General features: G+C 44.8%; 1 protein-coding gene across 1 annotated transcript in view; it reads left to right on the top strand.

The window, feature by feature from the left end:
- Tspan5 (tetraspanin 5) overlaps nucleotides 1-20,940 on the top strand; it is a 172,577-nt gene extending 151,637 nt beyond the window's left edge. The window contains exons 3-8 of the mRNA XM_028760436.1: nucleotides 6,421-6,567; nucleotides 9,868-10,038; nucleotides 12,249-12,374; nucleotides 14,240-14,287; nucleotides 14,384-14,500; nucleotides 18,866-20,940. Of these exons, the coding sequence (XP_028616269.1) occupies nucleotides 6,421-6,567; nucleotides 9,868-10,038; nucleotides 12,249-12,374; nucleotides 14,240-14,287; nucleotides 14,384-14,500; nucleotides 18,866-18,931 (675 nt within the window). The 3' untranslated portion in view covers nucleotides 18,932-20,940. The remainder of the gene's footprint in view (nucleotides 1-6,420; nucleotides 6,568-9,867; nucleotides 10,039-12,248; nucleotides 12,375-14,239; nucleotides 14,288-14,383; nucleotides 14,501-18,865) is intronic.
- Nucleotides 20,941-25,025: the final 4,085 nt, after the last annotated feature.

The raw sequence follows: 25,025 nt of genomic DNA, 5'->3' as shown, positions 1-25,025 counted from the left end.
CTCACACGTGAATATGAGTCACAGATAAAAAAAAGCCCATTTTTAAAAAAAAAAATTAATGAAATCCTAGAAGAATCCTAAGTTGGAAAGAGCCTGTAGGCCATTAAGAACTCCCCACCCATTTGAGAATCCTTCCTATCATACATTAACAGAGTTCATTCATGGCATACTTTTTAAAAAAAATATCTGGGGGTGGGGGACCTGATACCCTCCTCTGGCCTCCGTGGCATGAATGTGGAGCAGAGACAAACGTTCAAACAGAACACCCATACACATCAAAAACGTTTAAAAATTATTTAAAAGAAGAAACCAGCTAATGATGCATGCGAGGGCCTTGGCAAACCAAGAATAAGCCAAACATAAAACCAATGCAATGGAACACTAGAAGTACAAAGAATTAGTGAAACAGATCTTTGGAAAAATAAACAAGATTCACAAGCTCTTAGCCAAACTAACCAAAAGGAAGTCGATGCAAATTAATAAAATTAGAGATAAAAAAGGAGGCGTTGTAACAGACACCAATGAAAGCCAGAAAATCAGTAGGACCTAGCCCCAAAACTTTTAGAAACGAATTTCTAGACTCATATGACCTTCCAAAACTAAACTAAGTTTAGATAAATAACTTAGATCTATTTTTTTTAAATATTCGAACAACAATGACAACAACAACAATAATAAATAACTGAACTAAAATAGAGGAATAAAGGCCAGGTCTAGATGAGTTCATTCCTATTCTACCAAACCTTTAAATAAGAACACTATTCCAAATCATTCTGTAACACAGAGGAGGAGGGAATACTGGCATTTCATGAAGTCCCATTACTGGGGTACCAAAACCTCATAAAGATTCAGAAACTAGGGAAGGAAGCAAAGAAGGAAGGGAGGGAGGGAGGGAGGGAGGGAGGGAGAAAGAAAGGGAAAGACTGTAGATTAATCTCCCTAATGAACAGTTAACATTCTCAATGAAGTACTTGCAAACCAGACTTAAGAACACATCACAAAGATCATTATCCACCATAATCAATGGCTTCATTTGAGAGATGCCAAGATGGCTCACCATACATAAATCAATAAATGTGATCATCACAGGAATGGCCTCAAGGGTAGAAATCACATGATCATCACCGTAGATACAAATTGATAGAGTCTCCCATCTCTTCATGATAAAAGCTGTCGAGGAGTCTGGAAAGATGGCTCAACAATTTAGAGCATGTACAGCTCTTACAGAAAGACAGGTCCGTTCCTAATACCCATATCCAGCTTGCTGCCCCTAACTGCAGTTTGGGGGGAATCTGACATGACTGGCCTCTGTGGGCACCTGCATGCACTTGTACACACATACACACATACGTGTGACTTAAAATAATGAAAATAAATCCAAATAAAGTCTTTAAGGAACTCAATAGAAGAAATGTAGCTCAACAATGAAGGAATTTATAAAGTATAAACCTATAGGTAGCATTATACTAAATGGAGAAAACCTGAATTATTGCCACTGAAATCAGGAACAAGACAGGGGCGTCTGCCTTCTCCACCCTGTGGTTTGGGAGTGTGCATACACGCGTGTAGTGTGCATATGCAGAGAACAGAGCTTCAAGTTGCCTTTCTCTATTTTCCCTTAGTTTTCAAGAGAGGGTATCTGACTAAACTAGCCGCTTATCTTTGCAGTCAGTCTGGCCACCAAGTCCCAGGATCTACTCGTCCCCACCACCCCCACTCCCATTTTGGAATTAGAGTCACAAACCACTACACCTGGCTTTTATGTGCATGCTAGAGCACTCCAGATCCTTCTGCTTGCAGAGTGAGCACTTTTTCGGACTCCATCCCCGCCTCCCCAACACACACACACACACACACACACACACACACACTTCTCACTCTGTTAAATATAGTCCTTGAAGTCTTAGCTAGAACAATAAGATAACATAGGGAAATACAAACAGGAAATCGGTTTCCTTATTTGCAGCTGATCTAATCTACACACTAGAGGCTCCGAAAAAGAGCTGACGGTCACTTCCATCAAAGTAACAGGATATAAAATTTACATACAACATGGGTGGCCTCCCTGTATACCACGGCAAACGTCCTGAAAGGGTAGACAGGGAAACATCATCCAAACAAGTACCAAGGATCAACTTAACCAAGGTGGTAAAAGACCTCTGCCATGAGAACTTTAACACACTGAAGGAAGGTGGAGAGGCCTCCCATGCTCACGTATTGGAAACGTTAATATTGTGAATACGCCACCAGAGGCAATTGCCAAAATTCAGTTCATACCTGTCAAAATCCCAATGCTGTTTTTTCACAGAAATAGAAGAAAAATTTTAAAGTCATCTGGAAGCACAAAAGGTCCCAGATAGACAATAGAATCTTCAGAAAAAAAGAACAATTTCAAGTTGATTCATAGCCTATTTCAGGGACGACAGAATCGTAGTAACAAAACAGCATGGTAGTGCACAGAACTAGACACCTCAATAAGTTGAACAGAATAGAGGAGCTGGGTGTGAAGGCATGCAGCTACAGCTGCCGGAATTTTTGACAAGATTTTAGTACTATATACAACAGAGAAAAGAGTCTTTTTAACAAATGGTGGAAGATCGAAGCTAGATCTCTTGCTGTGCACAAAAAATCTATTCCAAATGGATCCGAGACCTTAGCATAAGCCCCCAAAACTTGGAAACCAATGGGAAGAAAAACATTTCCAGACATTGTCATGGGGTGGGAGGGGCAGTTTAGTGGTTGAGACTGCTTGCTGTTCTTCCAAACGACCAGCACCCACACCTGGCAGCACACTCGTAACTCCAGCTCCTGGGCTCTGACTCCGCTTCTGGTCTTGTCTGCCCACTGGTATGCATATGCACACATGTAAAGTAAAAAAAAAAACTTAAAATATATACCAACATCCACCACGCTCAGGAAACAGTAAGGACTCAGAGAGCAGTTGGCAGATGAGATTTCATGAAATGGCCAAACATCTGGACAGCCAAGGGAACAGGAGAGGGAAGACCCAGCAAAATGGGAGAGAATCTTAGCCGTCCAACAGAGGACTAAGCTCTAGAATATACAAAGAAAAAGAAATAGAAAATGAAAAATGAACCAAACCATAAATGGGCTAGTGGACAGTTAATCAAAAGAGGAAATATGAGTGGCCAGTAAACATGAAAAAGTTGTTCAACTGGCCATCATAGAAATGTAAATAAAAGCTAGATTGAGATCCTATCAGACTAGCCAGTGATTTGTATGGGAACAAAAAAATCCATATGCAGTGCTGCTGGGATAGGAACTAATCAGGTCACTGAGACTCAGTGTGGAGTGTCCGAGGAAGACAAAAATATGAGACCACCATGTGCCTTAGCTGGCTACCTGTCCAATCCACACAGGACAGGGACACTTGCAAGGCAGTGTTTGCTACAGCACTGTTCTCCATAACTAAGGCATGGAGCCAAGTTCACCAATACAGAAATGGATAAAAAAAAAAAAAAACGTAGGGCGTACACACAATGGATTGCTTTCATCCATGAAGAATAACGAAACTGTCATTTGCAGGAAATGAATGATGGAGATCATCCAGTTAGGCAAACGAGTTTAGCCTCGGAATGACAAATTCCAATGTTTTCTCTCAATTATGGGTATTAGACATTATATATACATAAAATCATGTGTGTACAGATGACGTGCGAGTGAAGGTCAAAGTGTCTAGGGAAACTGAGAGGACTAGAGGGATGGGAGAGAACCAGGGAGAGGCAGTTAACAGGACTGGGAGTTGGAGGTGGAATTCTAGTTTAAAGTACATTATACAGTTATACTTGCTTACGTGAGCAGCTACAATTTAAAAACCTAGTGGGACTGGGAAGATAGCTCGGTGAGTATGATGGTTAGTGGGCAAGCGTGGACCTCGGCATTCCATCCTCGGCACTCATGTAAGAGGTTGCCTGTGGCTTCTGTACTCCAGGGCTGGGGAGGTGGAGACACACAGAACCCTGGGGCTTTTGACCCAGACAAGCCAGGCTAATAATCATCTAGTCCCAAGCTCCAGTGAGAAACCCTGTCTCAAAAAGATAAATAAAATTAAAAAATAAATCAAAAGGATGGTACTTGAAGAATAGCAAACACCTAAGGTTGACCTCTGGTGTTCACACACGCACACGCATGTGTGCACACACGCACACACACATGCACCACTCCACACATGCACACACACACAGACACTGTAAATGCTTAATACGTTTAAAACTGCTGAAAAGGAATGACAAATAGCCAAGGTTGATATTATGCTAATTCCTTCAATCTGATCATCACACACTGTAGCCACCGATTGAAATGCTACATTGTATCTCCACAGTAACACGTGCAATTCCGATGCATCAATTTCAAATATTTAATTAAAAAATTGTGAGGAAAAAAGAAACATGTTTCCCTCTCCCCTCCACCTCCACCTCTTTGTCTTTCATGCCAAGCAAATCAAATCTACTTCTCCAATAATGAACTTTTCAAATTGCATCAAAGCCTGCTTGGCCACTGACAAAACAAGGTGTGAAAGACTTCACACCTGTGGCAAGCTGAGAGGCTGCCCTTCTTCCAGTGCTAGGCCTCGATAACCACCGGGTACATTCTCTTTGATTTCTCTGGCAACATTTTTTTCTCTGAATCATTTGTGTAAGTGAAGGTTTGTTTTGGTGTTTCTGTGTTTTGTGTCCAGTTTTCCCCACCTGGGGTGAATGTCCAAGTTTTAGCCATGGGTCTGTGCCATCCCCTGCAAGGTTCAGTCTCATGCCACATCCTAGGACACACACTCTCCTTCTCCCTGCTTTGAGACTGTCCAGCCTTCTTCTCTGACTTTATTTAAGCCCTCCATCATCCGTACTAAGTTAAAACATTATAGTTTAGTGTTGTAGCTTTTCTTTAAATACATTTTGTTGTCCTTAAGTTGACACTCCTAAAAAGAAACAACTCAAAAGCCCTGAAGTGCTGTTCCCCAAATGTTTCAACAACTTTCAAATGGATTGAAAGTTAAAACTCCTACACTCCAGTTTGATTGGCACTGCCTGGGAAGCACATGGAGGCAACTGCCTGGCCTGCTTGATCAGGGAGTGCTGAGATCGACATCTGCTCCAGTTCTAAAATAACCCATGCCCTTCAGCCTGTCACCAAACCTGCACCAACTTAGATTTTCCATCATCCAAAATCAGATGCGTCAGCTCTGCTCTAGGTTGGTGGCAGTGCTGTGTAAAAAGATAGTCACTGTCTTTTTTAGATTGGATGACAAAACATACTTCAATGCACTGATTTGATTTGAGGTTTCAAAAAATTTAATAGGAAAATCAAATATTGATGATTCTGGGTGTTTCAGCTTCTCAATTCCCAAAACACTGTCACTGGTCTCCATAGACCAAATCCAAGAATGCACATGACATTTTAGAGAAACAGTATCATAATTTCTGGCAGGCTTTGATGCGTTCTCACACTTCAGAAAGGAGTTCTTTTAAGTGGATATTGCTTGTGGAGGAATGAAATCACTTTGGGTTCCTTATGTAGTAGAAGAATAAAGGAATTGGAAGTAAGGGATGACTTGTGTTTATTTTCATCTCAGCCTCTGAAGTGTAACAAATGCCTCCATCACGGAGCACATGAGTGGAGCACGGGTAGATCTTTGGGGCCTAAACTTGATGGGGCTGCCTGTGAGGCTCAAGGGTGGAGTCTGGGGGAGTGCTTTACCTTGAGAGGTCTGTGAGAAATTTCAGCCAAGCTTGCAAAGTTCATTCTCAAGCTCCTAGCTCCCCCTAACCTCATATTTCTGGAGACACGCCAAGGGCTTGCCATTGGCCCTGGGGGACTTAAAATGACTTCTTTCTGCCCAAGGCAGTATGTTTGTTTCATCTACTTTTTACTCAAAACAGTATGTATTTGAGGGCACTGAAGCAAAGATATCGTGTGTATTTTCTCCATCCAGAGCCTGATGCCAGTGCTTTTTATTATTGTTGGTTGTCTATTTATCATTTTACCAAAAATATAAGCACAGTTGATCCTGCAAAGAAATCCATTTCCCTCCTTTTCTGCCTCCTTTTTTCCCTTCTTCTCTCCCTCCCTCCTTCCTTCCCTCCTTCTCTCCCTCTCTCCCTCCTTCCCTCCATCCCTCTCTCCTTCCTTCCCTCCATCCTTCCCTCCCTCCTTTTCCTGCCTCCCTCCTTCCTTCCCTCCATCCCTCCCTCCATCCCTCCCTGTCCTTCAGTCTTTCCCTTTGTACTTCCTCTTTTCCTGTTCCCTTCCTGTTCCTTTTCCCCTTCCTCGTCACTTTCCTGGTCTCTGACTACAGTCATCCCAGATTACAGATGACTGCTGAAGGAGTCCTGTGGGAGGGGAAGGCACTGCTAACAGCTTGGCCTTTTGTCCTGAGTCCTCACCTATCTTTTTCATCTCCAGGGTGTCCTCTCCAACATCTCGTCCATCACCGACCTCGGTGGCTTTGACCCAGTGTGGCTTTTCCTCGTGGTGGGGGGAGTGATGTTCATTCTGGGGTTCGCAGGGTGCATCGGAGCACTTCGGGAAAACACCTTCCTTCTCAAGTTTGTAAGTATTGCATACTCGGCTCTCAGCTTGAGATCCAGACTCTTCTTTTACAGCAAGATGACAGTCTTACCTGCAGGCGGGATCGTAAGCGTACCAAAGGCCTGGGCAAAGATTACAGCCAGGGCCACTTTTATTTCAAAGAGCAAACGAGATGTATGTGTGTGCAGGGTTGCGGGGAAATGTTGTACATGCACGTGTTGGTAGTGAATATTGTAAGTAGAAATCTGTATGGGTAATAGTCTATGGAAACTAGGCACTGGCCCGGCTTCCATAGCCTGTCCAGCCTGTGCAAATTTGAATGAACATGGTGATACAGTAAAGGTGACAGTCCTCCTTTGTTTGGCTAGCTGTATCTGTAGAGGGGGGACTTTAGCAGGAGGTGTGGAGTATTCCAGGTACAGGAGAGAATGAGCAACAAAAGCCTTCCCTTTGGGGCTCCTTTCCAACAGAACAGTGGCGTGGGCTACGAATCTGTATCTGAAATCAGAAGAATGCTCAATGTGAAATACAAATACGCCTTCCTCGTTGGCTGGTGTCATCTATTGTAACTTCAGGTTGCTGTCTATACCTTTGGACAGTGAGGACTTAGCTCACAGGGCCAGCCCAGAGCCTGCCAGTTTCTGCCAGATACTTGGTATGGATTGAGTTTGGCCTCATTGTGTGCGGAGGTTATCATTCTAGTGATTTCTGTAGAAAAAGCGTTCACTCTCCTCTCCAAGAACAGAGGAAGGATCAGAGGATCCCATGATGAGGGAGGACTACTTTGTTTGCTGTGCCTCTTACTGGAGCCTGTCCTAGAACTAGTCTGAGCAGCACACGGTGTGTGATTCTCTGACCCTACCGTGTCTTCTAGAATGTTCTCTGGCATCTTTTCATGAACATCTCTAAGGAGAGACATCCATGCCCACTCTAGGGTAACCCATTTTGAATTGGTGCAGCTCTGGCTCCCTGGAAGCCTTGGAGGCTGCAATCCTGATCTTTTCCTGTGGTTCACACCTATGTGGAAGACCTGGGGGTCATCGCTCTCCGATATAGTCTAATGACGAGCTAGCATCTTTTCCCTGTGCATGGTGGGAGTGACTAGTTTTCCATGCTTAGAGCTGCCTTACCTTTCAGATTGATCCCTTTCTACACAAGCTTGTTGGGTCTCTCCCCTCTCTCCTCCCCTCTTATCACTGAGTCAAAGACTGACGAACGGAGCCCCTCCAAAGGATCTTTGACCTTGATCATGACCTACCAGTCTTACGACGCATCTCAAAGTGGGGACCTGGTTTCACTCAGCTTTGCTGAGACCCATTATCTGTTGCACAGCCTAACAGTTTGAAACCTCCATGCTTCCAAATACGAGGTCCCTTTAATATGGCTTCCATGAACATGATTTTACTTATCATAGTAATCCCCTTCCTAAAGTCACATATTAGATTTGTAAAGAATCATGTTCTTAGCCTTCTGTCTTGGAGACTATTTAAATGGCCTTTCTTTATTTAGAACTAACAATAGAAACTGGCCTAGGAGTCTCCTTGAGCAGGGGCTGTGAGGTAAGTGGGAAACAATGTCACCATGCCTCCAAACAGCCTCAAAGATCAGATTGTCCTAAGACTAGGAGAATTTCTGGGGAAAATCCAAGCGGCAGGACAGTGAAATAGAAGTGGCATTTCCTAACTGACCGATACCATCAAACAAAGCTTCGGGTGACTTTCTGTACCTTTGGAAATGGAGGAGTTAGCTCACAGAGCCGGGCGTGTAGGTAGGCCTCTGCCAAATGTTTGATATTGAGTTTGGACTCAATATTTGATATGTATTATCATGTAACTTGAGAGAATTTCCCAGGGCAACTGGAAAGTGAACGTCTCTATCCTGTGTGGAGGTGAGAGCAGAAATCTACAGTCTTTGTGTGAGTGCCCAGCTGTTTTACGTACATGCATGCCAGCTCAGGTTCTATTCTTTCTGTGGTGTGAGGACTGTATGTGTCCATGTTCGGGGTGGTACCCAGTACAGGTAAGAGGGGCTGCAGGAGCACAAATGCTAATCTTCTGATTTCTTTTCTAAGAAAAAACTTAATTTGAAATTGTCGGTACCACTTGAAATTAAGAACTTAACATTTTATTTCCAGGTACAGATTATTGGTGCTGCCAGTAAATAAGAACTTTACATTTTGTGTCCTCATTGAGGCCAGATAAGCAGGACCCCCTCCCTGGGGTGGGGGGAGCTTGGAAGGCTGAGCTGAGGGCTTAGGAGTGGAGTTTGTACCTAAGCATCAGCATCCTAGACTTTGTCAGGCACTGGTTTGGTCCTTCTGGCTCTCTCCCCTCACTCCTCCACAAAGATGCACCTGTCACTCCATGCTGTGTGAATGGCCACACCCCACTAACCACCCACCATGGCCCCCCATTTCTGCACCTCAGGTTCACAAAACGGTTTGCAGAGGGTAAAGATGTGGGAGGAAGGAGGTGTGGAAATGGCCGTGGGCAGAGCCGGCAGTCAGGATGACTGAAATGAGCATCTTTGAAGTAACTGGGTGGATGGGAAATTTCCCCAGGGTTCTGAGCAGTTTACCCCAGGGCCTCATGCTCTCTGGCTGTGTACCTTGTTATCTGCCTTAGCCAGAAGTCCCTTTTGATTGCACTGTGGTGTTATTTAAAGTGTTTCCTGCTGTTGGTGTTTCCCAGGCAGGAGGAAAGAGAGAGCCCACGGTTTCATTTCCATGATTGGAAACTGTTTTCTTGTCTCAGTCACATCCCCCTCCTACTTCCTCCGCTGGCCTCTTTAAGATGAGCAGATCTATTTCACAGGACATGGGAGGTGCGGGGAGACGTTAAAACAGCGAATCCAACAGGATAATGTAGTGTGCGTGGAATCAAGCCATGGGCGTAAGGGACAGGTGATTATAAAACATGAGATAATCTACCTTTCAAGTTAGGAAAGAGGCTTCCTGGAGGTCAGACAGAACATTGTTCACGTGTCTGGCAGTACATTAATCACGAGCAATTCATTAGGCCTTAATGTGGATCTAATGAGAAATTCCTATTACTCAATGTTTGATTTGGGCTTTGTTGGTTAATTATCAAATGGAACACCAGAGACTCTAAAATGTGATTATGAAGTGATCTTTAATTTTTAGAAGCCCTTTCTTGGAGTGTAATATTCCATTAACAAACCTTAAGAATCAGAAGGCCCCCAGTTTGGAGATGTGTAGCAACTGAATGTAATTACATTCCCTGTCAGAGAGAAGCCGCTAGCTGCTCCCTGTGATCTAAGGCCTTGTAACCCGTTCCCTGTTGTGTGTTTCTTTTGTCTCAGTTTTCTGTGTTCCTGGGGATTATTTTCTTCCTGGAACTCACTGCTGGGGTGTTGGCATTTGTTTTCAAAGACTGGATCAAAGACCAGCTGTATTTCTTTATTAACAACAACATCAGAGCCTACAGAGATGACATTGATCTGCAGAACCTCATAGACTTCACCCAGGAATACGTAAGTTCCAAGCGGAAATGTCTTCTCCCATAATGCCTGGTGTGCCTTTGCCAGCTGGAAACGTCCAGCTGACTTTTCTGCCTAATTTCTAGCTGTTTGCTTGTTCGTTTCCTGTTCCTTGCTCCACGGCTCGTGTTTGTATCTCAGAGAGAAACATTCTGATTTCACTTGTTCCAACTTGTATTAAATTAGAGGAAGATACAACTCTTAAGCCACAAGGCGATCCCTGCACCATCCCCTTGAAAGCCTTTGAAGAAAATTGCTTTTATAGATGTTGAGAGTTTTATTTGATTAAATATGAGTTTTCCTTGCTCCTTCCCCTGTAGCTCACGATAATATAATTAGCAGGGTATTTGTTTGTAACATTCCTCAGATGTGCCCATCCAGATACCACAGGTGTGTAGTCCAAACCAAAAGTTTAGAGACTTGTAAGGCCTGCTGGTTTCTAACAAGTACAGGTGTCTGAACGTGACTCTGTGACTGACTGGTCCGGTACTGTAAGCAGGCAGATGTCATGTCACTCAAAAGGCACAAGGAGCCAAGAGACACACTGTCTCATTGACCGTGGACTAACAGAAACTTGAACTCTTTTCCCAAGAGTCAAACAAGAATAAAACTGAGCTACTGTCTAGTCCATATGGATACTGGGACAGTCAGTGATACACACAGTCTCATCTTAGGCCCAAGATGTTATCGGCCTACAGATTAGCAGGTTCTTACTCATCTGCACTGGAAAAAAATGAGTAAGCCAAAAGACTTTGGCCCGTGGTGTCCATGGCATTCATATTTAGAGTAAGATTGGAAACCACACAGAGGCTTAGTGGACCAAGGTCTAGCTCTGAGTTGTGCTGGGATCACATTTACTTTGAGTCAAGAAGGCCACACTGTGTCAGCATTGAGTAGATGTGGAGGAAGGTCATTCTTCTCCAGGTGCCCAGCACTGGACTGAGGACTTAGTTTCACTCAGTGGCTGCTGTCTAGAGCAAGCATCCTCAGGTGTGAAATTGAGCCCAGTGTCACCTGCTCAGGCAATTTCCCTGTGCTGTTAAGTCATAATGGATGCAAGGGCTCTGCTTCCTGGGTATTCTTCCCGACTAGTTGGCATGACAGAGCTGATGAGACTTTACGGGAAGCCTGTGGTGTCCAGCCCAAGCCCAGAGGAGCAGCTGAGCCGGCAGAACCTGTGTTCACACCTGTTCCTAAGTGTTCTACTTAGCAACACTACTCTTTCATGTAATTCTGCTCTTCTGGTGTTAAAAATATTTTGATGTAGCTGTTGGTCCTGAAAGCCTTAAAATGGCCAAGGGTTGGTTTTGTTTAACTTAAGAAGCCAAAATAATCCAGTACAGGAGGAGGCCATAATCAGTCCTCTGTTTAAGATTTGAATTGAACTGAATTATGGACTGGCGGAATGGCTTAGTGGTTAAGAGCACTGACTGTTCTTTGAGAGGTCCTGAGTTCAATTCCCAGCAACCACATGGTGGCTTATAACCCTCTGTAATGGGATCTGAGGCCCTCTTTTGGTGTGTCTGAAGAGAGCAATAGTGTACTCACATACATAAAATAACTCTTTAAAAAAAGAACTAAATTGAGCATAAAAATACGTTCTTTTTAAAAATTTAGCATAGTGATAAATATAATGAAAAGTTAAGCCTCTAGGATTATAGAGAGGTGGGTCTGCCTCAGCCGTGTTTGCTGTACCACTGGACATCAGCCCTGACGTTCACTGTCCTGTGAAGTGGCTACTATTCTATCGTGTTACCCACATAGATCAGAACTGATCAAAGTGTCTACTGTTTATCAGATGCCACTTACACTGAGTGACACTGTTTAAGAACCATTAACATAAGATCAAAACTTAGCACAACCAAAGGTGTCTCATTATATGTTACCATTGTTGCTAGTGTCTTATTTTTCCTTCCAGAATGTTCTGGTTTATCCAAGAACTTGACCTAGCCAAATTTATCTTGAGCCCTGATGTACAATGTCCTTCCTTTCCCCACTTAATGTCCCATGCCAAGCCATCTATAGGAACCTTCAGCCTACCTTACTTTGGAAGGCTTTACAGGGCCCATTTAGGTCAATATTAACTTAAGAATAAATTTTGAGGTACTGGACCTGACAGGGTATGGGTGTCTTGTGGTTGGGGTACAGGTAGCTGGTCGCCTCCACCTGAGATGGTCTTTCTAACTCTCTCCTGTTTGCTCTAGTGGCAGTGCTGTGGGGCTTTTGGAGCTGATGATTGGAACCTAAATATTTACTTCAATTGCACAGATTCCAATGCAAGCCGAGAGCGATGCGGTGTGCCATTCTCCTGCTGCACTAAAGACCCTGCGGTAAGAGCGACAGCTCACTGCTGGCTGCTGTGTGCCCCTCACTCGGCCTGGGTGTGGTGACAGAGTGGATTCTGTCTCAAAAATCTCTTCTCACAGCCGGGCAGTGGTGGTGCACGCCTTTAATCCCAGCACTTGGGAGGCAGAGGCAGGTGGATTTCTGAGTTCAAGGCCAGCCTGGTCTATAGAGTGAGTTCCAGGACAGCCAGGGCTACACAGAGAAACCCTGTCTCGAAAAACCAAATAAATAAATAAATAAATAAATAAATAGATAGATAAATAGATAAATAGATAAATAATTAATAAAAAAATAAAATAAAAAAATCTCTTCTCACAAGCTCATGCCTGACTGTAGGCCCTAGAGGAAGATGCTGCGCTCTGGTGTTCCCAATCAGGACAGGATGGCTGGGATTAATTTAGCAAGTGCGTGTTGTCTCCTGTTCTGAGCCTTGTTGTATGTTGACTCTTGGGGGGGGGGGCTCAGAAAGGGAGGTCCCTTTCTGGGGAGGAAAATAAAACCCACGAAGACCTATGGAGTACAAGTGACTTTTCCCAAATAACAGTGCTAACAGGGGACAGAGCTGGGTGACCATGTCACTTGTCACTCCTAATAATGTGGGGCTCGTGGGTAAGCCATCTATCTATAGTAGCTTGGGTTTTCTTTTCTTCTCATCTGGTTTCTTGGAAGGGACTCAGGAGTAACGGAGGGCTTGAGACAAGGAGGGAAGGCTGCTGGAAAAGCCACCGTGGCCCAGAGGGTGGCGTGAGGTTGGCTGTAGCGGCTGCCATTTGTAGTTTTAGAAAGAAAACATAGAGCCCACCCACAAGCTACTCCTGTTTACTCCACTTCACACGGTATGCATTGTTCGTAGAATGAAAACATGAACCGTCTGTAGTATAAGTGAAAAGCCAGAACGGAGTGGTTACTGCCCTTCCTGGACAAGCCTGCCCTTGCCCATAGTGGAGCACAGTGGGTGCAGGCGAGTCCCACAGGCTCCCCCTGTGGAGGGCACATCAGCCTGGGCTGAGCATCGCTGAGAACTGTGCCACCTTGCCTGTGACTCCTTTCTAGCCAGCTTGTCTTCCTCCTCTGAGACGGAAGTGGCAGCAGGATGCCCAGCTTGGAATCCATGGTACCTGCTCAGGCAGCTTGGGCATGTACCGGCCAGCTGCTCCCTGTTTTCTCTCCAGGTACTACATCGACTGTCCAAGAGTCTCCAGGAGTCACTAGGCAACAGGTCCTTCAGCAGGTCTGTCTTATGCCATGAACTCTGACTCCCAGAGATGCTGACCTGTACTATTTCCAACCAGATTCCAGATATGTCAGACTGCCTGTTTAACACAAGGCCAGGACATGTTTTACTTTGTAATTAGTAGCATAATGGTTTTTTATTTAAAAAAAAAACTTTAAATGACAGAATTTTATAGATTAAAAGGCACATGCACATATTTGCCGTGCATGAGACCTTAGATCTGATCTCTAGTGCCATTTTAAAAAGTAGAAATTGCCAAAGACCATAAGGATGTCAGTTTGTCCTTTAAACTTGATTTTTGTCTGTGTTTTCAGTTCCCCAAACCCTTGAAGCTTCCTAAAGTTGGCAGTATTTTGAATCTTAGTTCACATGCGTGCACGTGCGTACACACAGTTCACACACTCGCTCACACACAATGGACCCGTTAGAGTCTCGGCTTTCATTTCTAAGGGCCCTAATTACATACATTTGAAGCTGCTCTCATAAGGGCATGACACTTAATAACAATGTGTGTTAAATAATATTAATAATACTGTTTAATACGGTTCATCATTCTTGGATGGGCTTTCTGCTGAACAAGAACGAGTTTCAGTTTTCTTTTCCTTTCTCCCCCAGGAAGATGTCATCAACACTCAGTGTGGCTATGATGCCAGGCAAAAACCGGTAAGTGGAACCCTCCCTCAGGATACCGGGATTGGAGGAGCGTCTGCACATGCACAGGGCTGTATCTGTGACACTCTGTTCTCTTCCCTTGTAAAGGAAGTTGACCAACAGATTGTAATCTACACGAAAGGCTGTGTGCCCCAGTTTGAAAAGTGGCTACAGGACAATTTAACCATCGTGGCTGGTATCTTCATAGGCATTGCATTGCTACAGGTATGTGGGTCCCTAGCTCAGACAGAGGTGCCCAGAAAGACCTCGCCAGTCCAAGATCTTTGCTTTGTCTCCTCAATGCCTTAGCTTCTGAGACACACTGGAGGTCCTGGGGACAGGCTAGAACTATTGGGTTTGTGTTTATTGAAGGTCTGAGTCTAGATCTGGAAATACGATAGGAAATCTTTTCCCCTTTTCACCACAGAGAGGTTAATAGGTCCCAGGTTGTCAACTGGCATCCCATTGTTTCCAGGGGCTTAAAGGACTGTTGTGACAGTTGGGGCAGACATGGCTGCTCTGAGTAGGGACTGAGTAGCTCTGAGAGCGTGAGCAAGGTCACGCTCTGTGGAGTTGCACGTGTATGCGCAATGTCTTTTGTCTCTCTGCACTACCTCACCCAAGTGCTGGTGAGGACAGCCCCGGGAGCTGACTCTTCCTGTTGATAAGATGCTTTCTGTGGAGGGTCACAGAGGGGTACACAGTTGAAGGAAATTGAAGAAGTCTTAAGTAAATAGGAAGTCATCCTGTGTGTCACAGATTATAAACTCAGGGTCACTTAAGTGGCATCATCACTCACGTTGATTTAGAGATTCTGTGCTCTCTGTCTCAGTTCCAACCTCCTCATTCAATCAGTCATCGACTAGCTGGGCCTGAATTCACAGGGAAAAACAAGAGCTCAGAGAGGTCAAACACACTGAAAGAGAATCGCAGGATGAAGAATTCTTGTTTCCTAATTAAATCTTACTACAAAGTAACAGGATTCAAGACAGTCTTGTAGACTTGTAAAGTTAGCCATTACTAATAAATGGGATTAAACTACAGACAAAACTTTTGTGAGCTTTGTTTTGATAATGGAGTTGAAACTATCCAACGGGAAAGGGAAGGTTTTTTTCAAGGATAGGAAAAAATGGTTCAGTGGTTCAGAGCACTGGCTGTTCTTCCAGAGGACCAGGGTTCAATTCCCAGCTCCTACGTGATAGCTGACAGCTGTCTGTGACTATAGTTCTAAGGGATCCGATGCTGTCTTCTGGCCCCATCACACTTTATACAAGTGCAGCACAGTCACGCCTGAAGGCAAAACACCTATAAACAGTTTTTTTTAAAGTTTTTTTTTTTGACAAATGGTGCAGGAATATTGATTTTCTGTCTAGAAAAGAATGATGTTTAGATACCTATCTCATACCATATATGAACATTAAAATAGATCAGAGACCCACATCTAAGTGTGGTTTTCTATGATGCAAGCCATTAGAAAAGGTTGACACTGGATAGCAGGATCATCACGTAAGAGTGCACAGCCAGCCTGGCTCAACACTCAGAACCTGTCTTCGTGTAACATAAGTGAGCAAAGCTCTCTCTATAAAAGCCAAAGCTGTAGCTGGAGAGATGGCTCAGCAGTTAAGAGCACTGACTGTTCTTCCAGAGGTCCTGAGTTCAATTCCCAGCAACCACATAGTGGCTCACAGCTATCTGTAATAAGATCCAAGTGTACTCATATACATAAACTAAATAAACCTTTTTTTAAAAAAATGCCAAAGTTGTGACATTCTACAAGAAAACATGGTGTAAATTTGTGATTTTTTTTTTTTTTGGTCTTGGACAAAGAATTTCAGAGGAAAAAATAAAACCCCCCAAATAAAGCAGAGATAATGGCAGTTCATCAAAATATAAAACTTCCACATTGAAAATGATGCCATTAAGGCTACTCACACGATAACAGAAAATGTTTGTGAGGAATTGCTTGTGTGTGAAAGTGTGTGTGTGTGTGTGTGTGTGTGTGTGTGTATGCATGTGTGTGTGTGTGTAGTCTATATGTATGTATACATATATACATATATATGGCTTACAGGAAACAAGAGAAGGGCTAGCCTGTGCTACCTCCCAAGGTCCAGTTTAAATAAGGGACTGAGTATTTAGTAGACATTCTCCGGCACAGACAGGAGTGGCCCATGAAAAGATGCAGTGTCACTTGTCATCAGAGAACTGCACGTCAGAGCTCCAGTGAGGCAACCATCACACATGCACACCCACTAGGATGACTATGAATAAAACAGACGGTGGGTGTTCACGAGGATGTAGGATAGATCACCTGCACCTTTCTAGAGTAAGGGAACAGGAATGACTTAGCTCTTTCAAAAATAATATATAGTCACTGTATGACCCTACAGTTTTCCACAAATGCAAAAGGAATGAAAAACAAGTTTACCAAAACATTTGCACACATGTGCACATAGCAGCAAGAACTGGGAACACTGAAGAATCCATCCATGGATTTTTTAAAGACTGTGGTACGTCCTTATGATAGGGTCGGCACTCAGCCATTGGAAAGGCATGAATTGGCTGGCTGTGCTGTGCATGCCTGCAGTCTCAGCCCCAGGAAGGCAGAAGCAGAGGCAGCAGAATGACAGCTTAGACTGTACAGGAAGACCCTGCCCCTCAGAAGCAAGCAAGACAAAACAAATAGAACTGGCCGGGTATTTATTTGCAAGTCACCACAGTTACTTTCTGCAGTTGCTTTTGTGCAGAACCCAGCACTTGTATCCCCTGTCGGCATCCCCCCCCACCAAACCTCCCCCCTTCCGTCTGAGTCAGCACTCAGAATCAGCCACTCACCAAGGCTTCACAGTGCCCTGAGGGTACCCACTTCTCAGCATAGCCTGAGTGCCTGACTTAGAACAATCACCCACTCAGTCAGCCTGGAGCTCTGCCTTCCACTGTGACCTTGCTGCTGGGGAGCACCTCTCTTGTGGGGGAGAGAGAGGAAGCTGCAGACCCAGTAAAGTGGTAGAGCCTTCCCTCAGAAGGTCACAGACCTGAACTCAGCAGGGAGAACAGGGTAGGCGAATCAGGTGGTGAATGGATCAGTTAGTACCCTAGCCAGACAGGCTGGTCACCAACAAAACTGTTCCCTGCATATGTGATCTCATTAAGGCTTATTACCCAGCAGAGCCCATGAGAGCCATAGGATTGGGTGGTGACTCACCTGTACGAGCTAAGAGCCGCACTGGGCTTCAACCTGACGTTCCCATATACATGTGTGACTTCCCTGATCAGGAAGGCAGCGCATGCATATTGAGGTTACCCCAGCTTTCTTCGTCTTGTGTAAAATGTTCACTGCGGGGCACTGCCTCGCCGATAAGGAGAACGCCACGCTCAGGATTCTTCTGACAGCAGTTTTATTGTTACAGCTCTTTTAGATGGTAGTGTTACAGCTCTCTTAGATGGTAGTGTTACAGCTCTCTTAGATGGTATTGAGGCGAGGGACCCCAAGCCCCAAAATCCTGTGGCTTATATAGAGCCTTAGGAGACGTGCCACACACTCATTGGCTCTTATGATGTCGCCAAATTAGCAAACTGGTTTTCGCGCCTTGCGCAGGCGCACATTCAAGCAAGGCTCGCAAGAAGAACCAGGAAGCAGGAAACCGGCGCCATGTTGCAATGGCGAACGCGGCTCCTAACAGTTCACTAAAATTCTTTAATCTGTGCCATATAAATAAAGAAAATTCGTGGCTGAGTCATGAAGGCTTACAACACTGCGATTGATACCTTGCAGAGGAAATGAAGAGAGGTTTGTTCAGGTCCATGGTTCAGAGGATCGGGCCCATGGTGGGGAAGGCATAGAGGCCATAGCGGCTCGGAGGCAGGTAACTCCTTTGACAGCTGTCCCTAGCAATACACTTCTGCTTGCTAAAGCCACCGTCTCAGATGTCCTACAACCTCCCCAAACAGTGCCACTCGCTGGAGACTGAGTATGCAAACCCATGAGATTGTGTGGGCTTTTCACGTTTGAGCAGTCACTATCGATGGATGAACCTGGAGAAGTCACAGACACCACATGTTGTCTGAAGCCATTTTCATGTATTGTGCAGATCAAGCAAATCCACAGAGGGAGAAGGGAGATGGGGGCTATCTAGGCCATAGAGAGGGTTGGAGATGACTTCTCTTAGGATAGGATTAGCCTGAGGGACGTGAGCAATATCTGTATTTAGCATTGAAAATATAAAGTCATGCTAAAATTATGGATTTTTTATTTTCTTTTTCTCCACTCTTTTTTTTTTTTTTAAGACAGGTTTCATGTATCCCAGGCTGGCCTCAAACTTGCCATGTAGCCAAGGATGGTTTCTGACATTCCTGCCTCTTCCTTCCCAAGTGTTGGGATTATAGATGTGTACTATCACGCCTGGTTTTCTGTGGTGCTGGGAGTAGAACCCAGGATTTTATATATGTGAGGCAAACCCTCTACCCATTGAGCCAGATCGCCATCCCCTGAATATCCATTTAAGAATCAAGTAGGGAGGGGGCGGACCCAGTGGCCAAGGAAAAGCATTTGAATTCTTCCATCTAATTTGGTTTTCTTTCCTTTTTTAGATTTTTGGGATATGCCTGGCACAGAATTTGGTGAGTGACATTGAAGCTGTCAGGGCTAGCTGGTAGACCCCTGCAACCACCGTTGTCAGACACTGGACTGATCCCCCTTCGCTGACGGACCCTCTGTGCGCCGGCCAGCCAATGGCAGGCTGCAGAGACCTGGTCACAGGCCGCAGTCTCACCTGATGGAACTGCCAAGAACTTAACTTTCTGTGGGGGTAGAACTGGGAAATGCTGCTCACACATGGAACTTTGAAAAAGAAAAACAAAACCATATGCAAGTCGCTGAGTCGATGTGCAGTGAATCTCTACTGTAGCCATGAGTTGGTGGATGGATGGATGCTACCAGAAGGGGAAAAGGTGGGGCTGGGCACTGCGTGTACTTGAATCTATGGAGAATACAGAGTGTCCACATCTTGGCTAAAACTTGGGCCCTTACCCCGCCAGGGCCAGGTGTCTTGAAATCTCTCAATGCACATTTCCAGAAACTGTTGCCACTGTCCTCCAGAGAAGAAAACAGCTGCCCCCTGTGTTCAGATTCTGAGAGGGTTGGATGGGTCATGTTACAGCGTAGGCTCTCCACCCTGAGTTTCCCCTTAAGAGAACTGGGTGTTTGCAGCAAAGGAGGGTGGCAGAGGCTGTAATCCACATTTCTACAGGACTGATCTTTCCTCTGAGTGGCCAACCCGGGCCTGAGCTTTATCAGTGACATCAAGGAGAAAATGAGGTTAATGAGAGAGACACTAATTAAACACTCCCTCACCCTACCTTACCAGACTAGTGGTTGAGTTCTTCTGATATTCTGGAATACTCTGGGCTGTGTTTTGTGTTTTATTTCTTTTTTATCGGTCGTTATTTTGGTTCTTTTTTTTTTTTTGTCTCCCAAAGGCAAAGGCTATGACACAGTCCTCTGTAATGGTTTCTTATTCTGCTTAAATAGTAAGTTTTTGTAGACCCTTCACCTGCATGTACTGTGACCCCCAAATCCACCGTGTTCTTTTCAGAGAGACATTTGAGAGTGTTCATTGGTGTTTACGTCATAGGGATCCAGCCTTGGGTGGTTGTGGCATGTTGTTCTAGCCCTGTCTTCGTGTGCCTCATGGGCTCACTGTCTCTCCCAGCATCTAGCTCAGCTTCTGCGAATTCCCCATTCTCCTCATTGAGTAGTATAAAGCCCGGTTCCAAAGCAGGGTTGACACAGTCAAAAAGCATTTAATGAGGTTTTTCTTTCTTTCTTTTTTTCCCTTCCTCCCTTTTTGCCACTTTAGTTTTGTCGTATGTTAAACAAAGAACAAGCGTAGTATAGTACATGGCCAGAGCTCTGTCCTCGCTGAGGTGGCCTCAGGGTGGTAACAAAGCACAAATATTTGAGGGGCTACACCAAAGCCTAGCCAGGGCTCTGTGACGCTAGGTGGGAAGCCACCTTCAGGTTCTTCTCCTGCCTCATGCCCACTGGGAGGGTAGAGTTTAGCCCCAGATTTTCACCCAGCTTGTGATAACCCCTGGATGTTGCTTTCATGGGGAGCAGATTTTAGCTTGTGGATTGCTGAGAAGACGACAGCCTCTGTGATAGCAGCTCTTCATTCGCCAGTGTGCCGGCGTTCTGAGTCATGCAGCCCGGTCGTCATGTCCGCAGTACGTGACTGATGGATGGTCTGCTCACAGGGAGGTCAGGCACTCCTCTAATGTCTCATCCCCACACTTTGGGTGTCTGTGGCTCTGCATGTTTGTATTTGGTGTCTGTTATAGGTAGAGATAGTCATTCCATACGTGGATGTGAGGTCATGTGACTTCACCTCTGTCCATACCACAGCTGTCGCTTGTGATGTCCTTCAACGTGGACACTCGTGCTCTCGGATTGGCACTTCTGTCTTCTTTATTACCTCATTCTCCAGTGAACTGCATCTGGCCAGTTGATTCAGAATCAGGCAAGATCCCCCACCCCGTGGCACATCCAGTGAAAGCCAAAACACAAGCCCAAGTGAGTTTTCAATTTTAATCACCCTTTATTTTTTACACTCGAGAGTGATTGTAATAAAAGCTGTCATTAATAAACTCGGTTCTACCTTACGTGAGATCACGTTGTCTTACTTTTCTGCATGATTTCTCAGATGCTAGCCACTGTGAAACACTCAGGATTGGCTCCTTATAACACAAAGGGCCTGGGCCACGGGGACAGCTCATGTATAGTGTGCTTGAAAGTCCAGATTCAATCTCATGTCCCTGAAACCATCATTTCCAGAATTCCTAAGGAGGTAGGTCGGGATGGGGTTCAAGGACTTGCACTGGTGAATTCCTAAGATGCTGATGAGAACACACATTGATTTTTAGAAACACGGATCAGTCCTGGAAGGGAGGGGAGATTTGTGGTTGTAGGGGTTAAGTCTCTGAGCTGCTAAACGTAGAGAAAGTCCTCTGCAAGTCGGTGTTCTCTGTCTCAAGGGCTGTCCTCTACTTGTTACAGATGCCTTGGGAACATTACAAAATACAGATCCCAGAACTTGACCCTGCCATTCTGGGTTGGAGATATACATATATATATTATATACATATATATCTAGATAAAAGTTACAGCTTTTATAAGAAAGTAATTGCCAGCAGTCCCTTGAAACTGTCATGTTAACTCACTGGAGAATACCAACTTAAGTGTCTTTCTATTGTGAAGTATTACTGCAGGATACTTTTTAAGAACAAATGGAAGGAGAAGCTTCCGTTTCATGCAGTCCTCTTAAGACCAGACAGGACAGTGTGTCTCTAGACTTGGGAAATGCCTCAATAAGAGCAGATACAGAAAGCAGAAGAAACTTGTCCGTGACTGATGATGGGCAAGCCCTGTTGATGTCTCTTTATCTGATGTTGTGGGGCCTGGTTATTCCCTCCGTGCTCTGGTGAGCAGTGGGGAGGTTATAGCTGCAAGGATGCTTTGTTTTACAAGAGTCAAAACTAGCAGAAGTTTTGTCCTCGTGAAGACCATGGACTCTGGGGGAAGGTAACTAAAATATTTTTATTTCTGTTGTTTACTGGCTCCTACAAAGATTGCCTCTATAATATATATTTAAAAAATTACTATTCATAAAAAGAAAAGTAGAAACCAGAACTTCTCATCGGAGAGTGGTTGAAAACTCCTGTTTCTTTCCCCAGGGTACAACCCCCTTGACATTTCCATGGGCTTGCTTCCTGCCCCAGGTCCCAGGTTGACTCCCCTCCAGGAGGTTCTTAGAAGTCACTCTGACTAAGCTTTTGCTTCTTTGGAGGAGCGTTGGATCACTCGGTATTTGTGTGGGCAGCAATGGGATTCATTTTGCAGTGTGTGAGGCTCTCCCAGAGCCTGTTTCCGGCTCTCTTGGAGAAGAGCCCTGGGAAGCTGGTGGGCTGAACAATCAGGGTCGGAGCTCCGTGACCTGGCAGGCCCTCCCCAGCAAGCTTTGCCATTTGTACATTGGTGCTTGCTCCTTCTCTTGGGAAATCTGTGCAGACCTCCAAGGAAGGACCGGGAACCTCTCCATAAACACTGGCCACTGTGGCTAGCACACCAGGGGCAGGGAACAGTAATAGAGAGACACTGTCAGCAAGTGGAAACATGCAGCAAATGTAGCTGTAGGCAGAGCTGAGGTGTGACTTATAGTGGAAACATGACTAGGGACACAGTAGTCAGATGTTCCCGGGTTTGGACGCAGGAAGCAGGGAACAGAAACTAAACTCTGAAGGTACCAAAACCATCTTAACGTTCCCCTAGCCTTTATTTTATTTTATTTTATTTTATTTTATTTTATTTTATTTTATTTTTTGAGAGACTTGCCATAGCAGCAGAATCTATTACAGTGTGGCTTCTCTAGAATTTTTGAAATTAATTGGTTCCCTCTGGAAGCTTGCTGCTTCCTTTGTAAACTTGGCCCAAAGTTGATCCATCCTCTCTGGAGCAGTTAGACTGAGCTAGACACCCTGGTCTTTTACCTCCACTTCTAGAAACAAGGGCTAAAGTAAATGTACTTTAAACATAAAAGAGCTGGTGAAGCCATGGTTTTACGCAGCATGCCTGAATTCCACAAAGAACCAGGGTCCAGCTACCCATGTGGTCCTCGCCTCCCAGAACTTGCGTGCCCATTAGAACAGGAAAGTTTTAGTGGCCTGCCCTCTAGTGTCAGCCATGGAGAACCACAGCTGGCTGGTGTCGGAAGGGACGTTTCCTGCAGATCCAGGCTGTACTCCAGTGTTGGGAAATGGACATGGGCCCAGGGCAGGTGCTTAGCGAGGGTAGGTGTGTTCCTTCTTCACACTCCTGAAAGCTGGACCTCGTTCTGGGAACCCAGGCACGGAACATCTTGTTCTCATCAATATCTATGTGCTGATCTTGCCACTGGCGTTTTATTACCTTGTTGCAGCAGGGTTTGGCAGGCCTGTGAAAGCCGGCCCTGCCATCCTGAGCAGTCTTGGACGCAGTTTCTAGAAGATGATATTCACTACCACCGAGTGTTCATTGGCCACCCTGGGGATGCTATGTCTTCCAGGCACCTATCATCCTGGTAGAAGTGTCGTGAGAAGCTGCACCCCCTCTCTCAGAGCACAGAATCCCCACCTGAGTGTTCTTTGTGAGCCAAGATCCAGGTCCTAAGCTGTACCTCAGATCTTCAACACTAACTGTACAGGACAAAGGGAGCAGACTTTCCTGAGCTTCCCTCGAAAAACAAGACTGACTGAGGATCTAGTGGAGTTACCTTTGATTTGAGAATTTCTATCTCTTTGTATTTTGGAATTGAACCCTGGTCCAATAAGATTTCTATCTTGTTTTGGTTTTTGTTTTTAACACAGTCTTGTTAAGTAGCCCCAACAGGCCCGATATTCCTTGTTCTGTATCTCAGACTGCCTTCAAACTTGGAACAATCCCCCTGCATCAAGCCTCCAAGAGCCAAACCGACAAGCTCAGACCCTCTGGCTATAATCCTGATTTTAGAGACTGGAGACACCATGGCTTATGTGCTCAACTGTGTCTGAACACTGTGTGGTATATTATAACTGTCTGCTTTATGATCTTGTAATGTCTTGCTGAGTTCTAGTTTCGTTAAGATAGGGTCTTGGTGTACACCTTGGGTTAGTTAGTTTTAAGCTTACTGTGTTATTCAGGCTGCATTTGAACTCATTCCTCCTGCCTCAGCTTCCCAAGTGTTGGAATTCCTGGTGTGCACCATAATGCCTGGCCAGTCTTGCCACCTTTTATGGGATACATTAAATAAAGAATGCATTATTATATTTAAGATTATGGCAGTGCATTCTGTATTTATTCGAAGCAAACTCTCTGAAGTGCCGCCCGCTACAATGATTAAAATTGTATAAATAAAATGGAATGATCTGTGCCTTCTGTAATCTCCTTATGTTGTCACTAAAACAACCCAGTAGTTTCCTAACTCTCAGTTGCAAGCGGCCACTGAGGTGAGAACAACTTTTCCGTCCTTTGGTCCAACAGCACACAGCTGTAAAAGTATACTCTAGTCCAGGCACTGCCTCAAGCTCTCAGGAAAGTTTCAAAGATGTAAACCAAAGTGGACTCTCTGCAGGCCAAAGGTCTAAACTTGTTAAGAGTTAAACTGCCATTTTTTCCAGGGACAAATAAACCAGCAGTGGTTCTCAACCTTCCTAATGCTGCAACTCTTTAAAACAGTTCCTCATGTTGTAGTGACCCCCAACCATACATTATTTTGTTGTTACTTTATAACTGCTGTTTTGCTATTGTTATGAATCACAACATAAGTATCTGATACGCAGAGCATCTAATAGGTGACTACCTGAGGGGTCACGACCCCCAGGTTGAGAACCACTGCTAGAGGATTCAAGAAGGACAAGATCTAAGTGTTAAGCCCTGGGCTGCTCTTGGGGTGGGGATAGGGTGGGAGGAGGAGCTTTTGATTTCCAGACTCAGGGAAGGAAGGTCAGGTGTGAACAGGGAGGGGTCGTAGCCGGCCCGCATTGGAAGGTAAAACTAGAACCAATGGGCTGGCGGTTGTGATCTCCTTTGCAACAAAGACAACATGAGAAAACTCTGTTACAGAGTGTTCAGTACAATGTGACAGTTGGGGAACAGACTCACTATGTTGCAGAAATGTTTTAAAAACAATTCGGAAAAATTGCTAGAATTCTCCATCACTGTGTTATTAAAGGCAAAAAC

This window comes from Grammomys surdaster, unplaced genomic scaffold (genome assembly GCF_004785775.1).
Source record: "Grammomys surdaster isolate TR1022 unplaced genomic scaffold, NIH_TR_1.0 126531, whole genome shotgun sequence".
In the NCBI taxonomy this organism is placed as follows: Eukaryota; Metazoa; Chordata; class Mammalia; order Rodentia; family Muridae; genus Grammomys; species Grammomys surdaster.
Note: the sequence above shows the minus strand (reverse complement) of the source record. Positions and strands in the feature narration are given on the sequence as shown.